This window comes from Apis cerana, linkage group LG9 (assembly GCF_029169275.1).
Source record: "Apis cerana isolate GH-2021 linkage group LG9, AcerK_1.0, whole genome shotgun sequence".
Taxonomy (NCBI): Eukaryota; Metazoa; Arthropoda; class Insecta; order Hymenoptera; family Apidae; genus Apis; species Apis cerana.
In genome coordinates this window covers 993,765-1,004,864 of record NC_083860.1, presented here as the reverse complement: position 1 = coordinate 1,004,864, position 11,100 = coordinate 993,765, and the positions used below count along the sequence as shown (strand labels likewise).

Here is an 11,100-nt window from a genome sequence, read left to right as displayed (position 1 = left end):
AATAGTAAATTATTTAAAAGAAAAATATAATAAAATATTTTAAAATAATCACTACAAAATATTGAGAATTGAACATATGATCAATTTGATCTAAATATATATATTGATTTGTTGTCATTACGAAGCTATTAAACAGAATAATTTATCGAGTGAACGGATGATAAAAGTGAAATTAAAGAAATACTGTTAAAAAAAATTTCAAGATAAAAAAGTCTTCAATAATTGATTTATCATTTAATCAATTATTCAATGATTCAAGTATTAAATTAATAAATTAATTGAATAATTCAAAAATATCAATTCATAGATATGTATAATATATATAATATATGTATAATTAATATTATTAATATTATTTCTTAAAATATAGAGAAAGAATATTTATTTAATTAATCAAATATAATACAAAATTTACTAAAAAAAAGCAATTGAAAAATAATTTTTATAGTTACTATATATGTATTATGATTTTATCTCATTATTTTAAAAAAATAAATAATTTGAAATAAACATAATTTTGAAAATCAAAATTTTGATTACATTTATTAAAAATTTAAAAATTATATTTAATATAATGTAAACAAAAAATTTTTAAGAATTAATAATAAAAAAAAATAAAAAAAAATAAAAAAAGATAAAAAAATTTTTAATCTATAGATATATTTTTTTATTAAAGTATGTTGTGTTAAAATACTGAAGCATAAATCAAGATTAATATAATTATATAACGTATATTTATGTAATTAACGTATATTTATTATTGTAATGTTTTTTTTTACAAATATTATATAACGTAATGTTTTTTCTTACAAATATTATAAAAGCGATATAATCCTATCGAAATTGCTGAAAAGAATTGAGATGTTTGAAATTGCTTGTAGCAGATATATTCATATTCGGTGACCTCCTGCATTTATTTGTCTTTTAAAATAAATATAGCTTGCATGGAAAATGAATGATTTACAATGAATTATAAAAATATTTGGATATTAAAAACATCAATAAGAATACATTTGAATTTAATTCTTGTTACTTATAGAAGGAATAAATTTATTAATAATATAATTTATACATTAGATAAATGAATATCTTTTTTGTATATATATTAATATATTTATTATTATATATATTATTTAATGATATTTATATTTTTAATAACTTAACTTTATTTGATTGTATATTCGGGTAATTTTAATATAATAAATATAATTAAAATTGTAAGGATATTTTATATTATTTCTTTCTTGGTTATTTTTTTTGTTTTTTAATATTTTTTTTTGGTTCATATTTTTCAGCATCATTCTTTAATTTCAATACTTAATTCTCTTTGAAAAAGACCTAAAATTTTAGAATAATTATAAATATTATATTATATTAATTATAATATAGATTAAAAAATAATATAATTTAGTATTATATATAAATATTATATAATATTAATATATTATATAAATATTTTTATTTAATCTTTGTATTTTATTAAAACTTAAAATTATTTCAAAGCTTACAATAATTTCACAGTGAATTTTTAAAAATATATAATTTTTAAAATATTTATTTTCATTCATAAGGTTTTCAATAAAAGTAAATTTTTTTTCTTTTAATTAATATTAAAATTTTAAACAATGATATTTTGAAAAGATTTTCATATATAATATACTTTTCATATTTAATAAAATATATTAATTCAATTAAATGATATATTAATATAATAATACAAATACAATAAATCATACTTTTTTATAAATAATAAACAGTTGTTATATAAATTTTCGTAGTCAATCAAATAAATAAATAAATAAATAAATATATATATATATGCATTAATTAAATATTAATAATATTTAATTGAATAAGTGCTGTGCATTACTGATAAATAATTGGTAATTTGAAGTAATGCAATTTACTGATTTTTAGATAGATATAATGTATTTATAAAAATAAACATTGACTAAAAATATATACATTTACAAAGAAAATTATAAAATATCGCAGGTTTATGAATAATGAGAATTACTGTTTCTGTTTCAATTTCAGCAACAATATATTATACTTATTTTAATATATTATTTTAATATAATTTTAAAATTTTTGACCAATTGTACAATATAAACATCAATTGATTATATTAATAATAAATACAAACTGTATTATTTTAATAACAATATTTGATCATAATTATAAAGCAAAAACGCAATAAAATATTAGTTAAAAATCGAAATTTTTATTTTTTAAGAAAGTTGATATAAAGTTGATATAATAAAAAATTGTACAATGTCTGTTTCATTTAATGGAATAATTTTTTAAGGAAGAATATTAAAAGAAAACATTTTTACAAAAATTATTTAGTATAAAATGATACATGCAATTTAGAACTTTTCTGTAGATACGTGTAGAAATCATATAAAGATTAACTAACGTAATCATATAATTTTTAACGTATTGTAATAATATAATTTTTTATTTTTTATAAAAAATATTAAATTATTTATGTGGAAAAATTATTAGTTTAAATGATATTCTTGAAATTTATAAAACATATATAAATGATAAAAAATATAAATAATATGATATCATTTGTTTCTTATCTTTTATATAGTAGATTTTATTAATATTTATTATAAAAAATAATAAGTTGTATCAATTAATTAAAAATTTAAAAATAATTTTTTATATAAAAAAAATTTTCATTTAAAAAAACAAAAATTATCTTTACATGATATTATTCATATATCATCTATAGAAAAATTATATAATATTATATAATAACATATAAAAATATAAATAATATGATATCATTTGTTTCTTATCTTTTATATAGTACATTTTATTAATATTTTTGATAAAAAATAATAAGTTGTATCTATTAATTAAAAATTTAAAAATAATTTTTTATATAAAAAAATTTTCATTTAAAAAAATAAAGATTATCTTTACATAATATTATTCATATATCATCTATAGAAAAATTATATAATAACATGTTAAAAAACCTGTTGCCAATTTTTAATTATATTTTTTAATTATATTTTTAATTATATTTTAATTTATATTATTTATTATATTATTATATATTATATATTTTCTACTATGTAATATATAATATATTATATATATATATTGTTATATTTTTAAAAATTTATTGAACATATCTTTATTATATATATTTTATTTTTAATTGAATATAAATTATTAGTAATAATTAGTATTAAATTACTATATAAAATACTAGTTTGTTGAAAACTGATTAAATTATTATTAATTCATTATTGAAAAATTTGTAAATTTAAATATTAATGAAATGAATAATTATCAGATATTAACTGGAAATAGATATTTCTAATAGATATTTCTAATATTCTCTCAGATAACGAAAAAGTTATAGAAATAAAGAAAAATAATTTTTATATTATGTTTTACGATATGATACTTAGATGAATTCACTTATTTAAATATAACATATATTATTATTATTATTTTAAATATATATTATTATTATTAATTAATAATTATATTACAACGATGAAACGTGGAAACTATATCGAAATGAAATCCAGAAATCATTTATGAATTATAAAAAGTCATTTATCTAATGATTAATATTTAAAACAATGGAAAATAATTATAGACCTTATTTATATATTTGCCAGCTATCAGACTTAATTGGCAATTAGCTTTATCTAATTGTAAGTTTCTCCAGTATTTATTCATTAATAATTAACTAAAAATAAAAATATCTAAAACAAAACATTTTTCTTGAAACTGAACTTCCTAACAAATAAGTTATCAATGATAATAGATGAAAATTGCAAATCCTAAAATAATTTTTAATCTATGAAAACCGATCTATCTTACCACTTATAATCATACGACGAATTGATTCTATAGTTGCATCTAAATGCTGAATAAGAAAAAGGAAAGTAGAGAAACGCAATTGGTATTTTGCTATTATGTAGCTTATCGACTCGTTCGGGAACGTTTATTGGCCTCTTGACCTTAGCTTTCACTCAATTAGGTTCGTTTCTTCCTTGTTTCACTGTTCGCATATGGGCATTACATGAATCATGACACGATTTGTATTTAATTATTATTAATTTCGTTATTACTAACAATATTATTATAATTACAATAAATTTATCATTATATAATACATTCGATAAAATTTAGTTAATTTCTTAAATCCACTTGATATATATTTATAAAATTTTACTTATATATTGAATGTTTTGATACATCAATTGTTATTAAAAATTTTTCATATTTGAATTAAAAATTTCCCATTGATATATCGTAGAATAAAGATATTAATATTTGTAACAAGAACTGTTTTAGGAAAAATATTGAAAAATATTTTAAAAAATTTATATATATTTTAAAAAATGAATAAATATTACATTGTACATATATTATAATCTGTTAATGCATAATGAAATTTAAAAGTATATAATTCGAAATTGTTTAAATATGACTTCATTAATGATATAATATTAAAATAATGATATAAAAATATGATTAATTCTTATATTTTCATAATTACTTTTATTTATATACTTATTATATTATTTGTGTTAAATTTCATTAATATTTCATTATAATATCATAAAATTCATAAAATATAAAATTCATAAAATATCATGTTGATATTATATGACAAATGAAAAATTTATGTTTAAATTATATTTTTTATATTCTTTTCATGTGATATAGTATTCTATATTATAATATTCTATATTATAATATTATAATATTATAATATAGTGTTATAATTTCTCTCAATCTCTATTGATTAAAAAGGTGTTTAATGACTAAATCACTAGAAAATAAAGAAATAATTATAAACAATAAAATATCAACTATTTTAAAATAACAAATTTTTATAGAAAATCATTTCAATATAATAGTAATTTAGGATAAATTTCAACATAACAGTAATTTAATTTAAATGATATAATTATTTTAGAAGTAGAATAATGTGCGTTTTAATATTCAGTATTTCTACCAAATCTTAAAAATGATTCTATCTTTGGAAAAAGCTTCGAAAAGTATAACAATTTAACTATTGAATAGAATTTCAATCGACTGATTTTTAACTAACTCATTTTCTGACTTTCAAGTTATTTAAGAAATCACTTACTATTTAATTCTAATTGTGATTAAAATGTATTAAAAATTATGTAAATATATAAGAAATATATATATATATAATTTAATAATAAAAATTATTCATAAATGAACAAATAATGTTACATAATTCATCTAGAAATTAATTTAAATATATTATGATATATAATCACATAATGTATATGACAACAATTTCTATAATGAAATAGATTTATAAATCAATATTTATTCTCTTTAAAATTTATTATTGTTCATAAGTTAAAAATTTTAATTCGCATTCTAAATTTTTACTTTCATTGTTATTATTTTTATAAATCAATATAAATATTTTAAATTCTAATATATATTTAATAAATAAGCAAATTATCTATCTTTAAATTACTTATATTTTAAGTAATTTTTTATATGAATTATATTATAGTTTTTAAAATGTTATATTATGAAAAAATATATCTGTAAAATATTTATAATATATTTTATAAATATATTTTTAATATTTATAATATTTTTAACATTTTTTTACATCCCATAAAAATATTTTGTTTAAAATTTTAATTGAAAACAAATTTTCTTTTAAAATATGATTCTCCCCAAAAATGATTGATTATTCAACAAAAAATTATTTTATTCAAAAAATTATTGTAAAAAATTTGAGTAATTTAAAAATCATATAAAAAAGTTAGTTTTTGGTTGAATGTTAATTTTTATAGATATATTTGTAAAAATTATAATAAAATATTTTATTGATTATATACATTTACATTATATATAATATACTATATAAATATATATATAATATTCTATATAAATAATTATATAAATTATATATTTAAATAATAATAATTAATAATTATAATTAGATTAATTTTCAATATTTTTTTATGTAAATTTTTGGAATTGTATATTTGCATATTGCAATTCATATTTGCATAAACAAATTATGATCTTGACAATGAAAATTTATAGTTTCGTAATTCTTAGTAAAATTTGAATATCAGGAATAGAAATATAATACATTTTTATTCTTTCATCATGTTTTAATATAAAGATTATACATTTAAATTTTAACTATATTTTTTACAAATGTATTCATATAAATTTTTACTAAAAAATTTAAAATTATAATATTTTATGAAAACATTATACTTTTATGTAATTATATATTATGCAATTAATTAACAATTAATAACCATATTAAAAATATTCATACAAATTTTCGCTGAATTGAAAATTATAATATTTTATTAAAATATTATATTAGATAAAATATTATATTTTTGTGCAATTATACAAATTGTAGAATAATAAAATTATCGCATTTTTCTAAAATTAATTTTTTTGAATATAATATATATGTGAGTATTGAAAAAATTTTATTCATCAATATATGCAAGATAAGAATTTCTATTTTAAAAAATGTTTTAATCATTTTTATAACTTCTTTATTTTATTCTAAGAAGAAAAATAATGAAAAAAATTTAATGCAATGATCTAGTAAAAAATAAAATTGAATAAGTTTTTAATTACTTTCAATATATAATAATATATATAATTATTAATTAATAATATATATAATTATTTTTAATAAATTATGATATAAAATTACATAATAAAACAGATTCATAAAAAGTAAAATCTAATTTGAGCAATTTAAGAAATATATAATTTATTATATCAATTTAAAATAATTGTATTAAAAAGAAATGAAAAAGTAAAATTTATATAAAATATTGTATATTGTATAATATGTATTAATATTATATTATATATAAAAATTAATTTTTTTATGAGAAATTCTTTAAAAATTTATATATTTTTTTAAGATTTTCTTAATTAAATATTGTTATTAAAATTAAAATTATTATTTATCATAATAAAAATAAATAATTCAATAAAATTTTTGAGAACTTTATACATTCTATATAAATATTGATTTGTATATATATATACAAATGTTCATCCTTTAAATACTGTTTGAAACAGAATGTTAAAAAAATAATTAGTATAATACATCATTAGTCGGAAGGTGCAAATAATTCAACATATTATAACAAAAATAAAGAACATAAGTAAATTAATATTTTTGTAACTAAAACAAATAATTACATTGATAAAAAAATTTGTTAAATTTTTTTAATCTTGTGTAAAAATATTTATAATTGCTTTTTCTATATTTTGGATGCATTAAAGGCCATTTTGGATAATGTTGAATGCAGCCCCGAGAGCCCAACTTAATTCATGTCCATTGATCTTTTTATAAAGCTAATAACAATAAATAATTATTATGTCATTTTAATAGGCTATTGTATATAAATAAATTAATATATTAATATCAATGTCACTTCAAATTAATAAAAAATTTAGAAATATTATTTTACATGAAAATTTTAATATTCTTAAAATTCTTTTCAAGAATTTTGAATATATCTGAACATATTTTTTTCTAAATAGACTATATATTAGAATATATAGAGAATACGACATAAATCTCGCATTCCATCAAATTCTATAATATATTAATATATTTGTGGAACACTTTAGAAGATTGATGTTAGAGGCTAATACAGACTCAAAAATTTATTGAATTTTTTTTTATTAAATTATATATTATTTATTAAGTTATCTAAATTTACATTCAATAAAATAAAAGAATAGAGTGTGATGTAATATAAGAGATAGAATAATCTCATTTCATGTCTGTTTGTCAAATACAAATTTCAATTATTTATAATTTAATAAATAAGTTTCTGACACTTTTTTAAACATAAACTTTTATATTTATTTCGATTCTTTAGAATCGATCCTCTAAAAGTATCCAATGAATATATTAAGACTTTTACATCTACGATATTTAAGTTGTATTCTTACATAAAGTTTTGTAGTAGGATCCAGACCAAATCCATCACGAAGAAGAATATAAATAAATGTTAAATCGAGACATGTGAAAGGTTGCTCAGTGTTTGGATAATCACAAGCATCCATTGCTTGTTTTAGAAATGCACTTACTTGGATAATTCCACCAGAAAAAGGATCAACAAGACTTACCTGAAATATCAATATGAAATAAAATTATCTAATTACAATTTCAATTTTCTATAAATTAATCAATTTTTATGAAGTTTATTATTTATATTTATTATCTTGATAAAATATCTTATCAATATTTTATAAAGTTAAAAAAAATAAAATAAAATATATTGAATAATTTTTCAGTTAATTTATAAGTTTATATTCATAGGATATCTTGATAAAATTTTATCAATTTTAAAAATAAAAATAAACTAAAAAAAATTAAAAACATAAAAATTTATATACAAAAATGTTAAGATTTATTTATTAAATTATAAGCAATTCATGTTTTCGTTGCATGAAAAAAAGTGGATAGCGCGACGGATAGAACTATCATCTATGTATAAATTTAATCTAGCATAAAATTTAATTGCTTAATAAATAAATTTCAATTGAATTTTATTTATTTTATATATTAATTTTTATTAAATTTACTTTAGTTTCCAGAAATATTAATTTTCCAAAAATATTTTCTAAATTAATTTTTATTCCTATGAATATAAAATACGAGCAACAGTATGAAACATCATGATCAATATAAATTACGACACAGAAAGTCACAAAATAGTCAGTTGTCAACAATATCAAAGATATCGATTTAATAAACTTGTTTCCGGAATAGAATTATTTCACTTTATTTTATATATTTTATATAATTAAAAATATTATATTATAAATAATTATATTGTACAGAGAGCGGAATAAAATATGTTTGTTCCATTTCGGAAATAATTCTAAATCAATATCTTCATTGATAATCAATCTTTTTTGCCACAGTTTGCAATAATCATGGTGTTTTATACGTTATGACTATTAATTTCGTAATAATATTAATATGTATGTAATAAATTACAATTGTATGTGATTATTTCAAGTTATTTTTATAATATTATGAGATAAGTATAAACACTTTGAATATCTTATAAATTTTTTATTGTATTGTATAGAAAAATGTTTCATACAAAAATTGCATAATATAAATAACTTGATATAATCTTTTTTGCAAGTAAACATAAAGATTTTATGAAGGTCAATTTTGTTTTGCACACATATTTTTTAATATAATTTCTTAATATACTAATCAAAATATACATTTTTATTTTTTAAAAATCAATTAATTTATATTCTGAATCGTTAGCAGATTATTATATATAATTTACGAGATATTTTAATTTGAAAATAATGTTTGGTAAAACGTACCGTATGAAAAAAATATGTGAAATAGAATTCTTCGATTCATATTTTTTTTGTTTTATTAAAATCAATTTAAAATATTTTGTAAACTCATAATTTTTTATAACAAGAATTTTTATAAGAAACAAATCTATACATGTATCTATTTGTAAAAAAAATTATAACATCAAATTATACAACTTTTATATAACAATAAATAATTTATGTTTTTTTTTGCTTATATATTAATGAAACATGAAATATGAAACACATATATATAATTACATCTTTTAATAACTGCTTCTTATTTTTATTTATAATTATAATTAAAATAGAAAAAATTATCATTTTTAATTATTTAAAAATTATTTAATTTACATATCGTCTATATTAAATTAATTATAATCTGCATTCAATGAAAAATAATATAAATTTCATTTAATTCAAATTTCATTTAAAATCAATTATTTAAATAATCCAATAAAAATATATAAATAATATATACATTATATAAATTTCTGATAATTTTATTATTAATAAAGAAAAAATATTTTTTGAAAATTTGAAGTTTTATATGACAATACATAATGTCTTAATCTAATAATCTTATAAAGAAATAATTTTTTTGTTAATATATCTAAAATTCTAGAAAATATTTAAAAAATAAAAAGTATATATGTATTTATTTAGATTAATATAAAATAATGTAAAAATATGCAATAATCTTTGTATATAATTCTTATATACAATTTTTATACAATTCTTGTACTCTTGTACAAATCAAAAATATTGTTGTTGATCATATATTTTTGTTTAATATTAAATTATATTAATTTTTGTTTTATATTAAAATGAAAATCATACATCATTTAATATATGATATTAACATAATGTTATCACACAGTATTATTTTTAATTCAAAATAATAATTATAATTTATATAATCTATTTACCTCGGTAGCACGATCAAAATAGTAAGAAAATGCGTAGATCTCATGATCTTTTAAACCTTCCGGTTTATTCTTAATTTTGCCAACATATTTTTCAATAATTTTTAAACATTCTGAGAAATTGACAATTGGCCTATCCACTTCTCCACCAGCAAAGTTTTGTATTTTTACCAGTTTATGAGTTCCATTTACAGGTCCTTTAACGAGATAATTAAATCCGCCATAACTCCATTCCGTTGAAACTATGGGATTTATACACTCAGATCGTACTTCTATTTTATTTTTTGGGTTTACATTATCCAAGTTCAATCCATGTGTTAGAATCTCCTTCCTTGCTGCCATTAGACCCAAGCCCAAGTAGCTATGCGTATAAACACTCATGTTGTGATTGAAGATATTAACAGAATATATATGTCCATTGAGTTTTTTTTCCTAAATAAATTTTAAATAAATTTTAATAATGCATTTTTTTATTATTAGCAAAAAAATCATAAAAAATTATAAAATCATTTTATATTTTTTCTTAACTTATTATTTTTTATTTTTATAAAAATAGTTACATCTTATACAATAAACAAGCATATACATGAAATTATTTTTTAAATACGTATATATATTATTTTTTAAATACATATATAAGATTAAAAAATATCAATATCGATATAGTATATTTTTATTTGAAATTATTGAAATATCTTTGAAGAAACTAAAAATAAAATGTTTTGACAAAAATTGTTTGATATGAAGAGAACATAATGAAATACAAATATTTTTTTTATTTTTTTAC

At 15.9% G+C, this 11,100-nt stretch overlaps 1 protein-coding gene across 10 annotated transcripts in view; it reads right to left on the bottom strand.

Moving 5' to 3' along the window:
• Nucleotides 1-1,018: 1,018 nt before the first annotated feature.
• LOC108001951 (ectonucleoside triphosphate diphosphohydrolase 5) overlaps nt 1,019-11,100 on the bottom strand; it is a 26,161-nt gene continuing 16,079 nt past the window's right edge. For 7 of the 10 annotated variants that reach the window (XM_062079788.1, XM_062079793.1, XM_062079790.1 and 4 more), the window contains 3 exons: nt 10,317-10,745; nt 7,990-8,166; nt 7,179-7,383 (listed from right to left, as the gene is read on the bottom strand). In XM_062079788.1, coding sequence (XP_061935772.1) covers nt 7,306-7,383; nt 7,990-8,166; nt 10,317-10,745 — 684 coding nt within the window. In that variant the 3' untranslated portion in view covers nt 7,179-7,305. Of the gene's footprint in view, nt 1,339-7,178; nt 7,384-7,989; nt 8,167-10,316; nt 10,746-11,100 lie in introns of those variants that run through there. The other 3 variants (XM_062079796.1, XM_062079797.1, XM_062079792.1) reach the window with 2 other exon arrangements.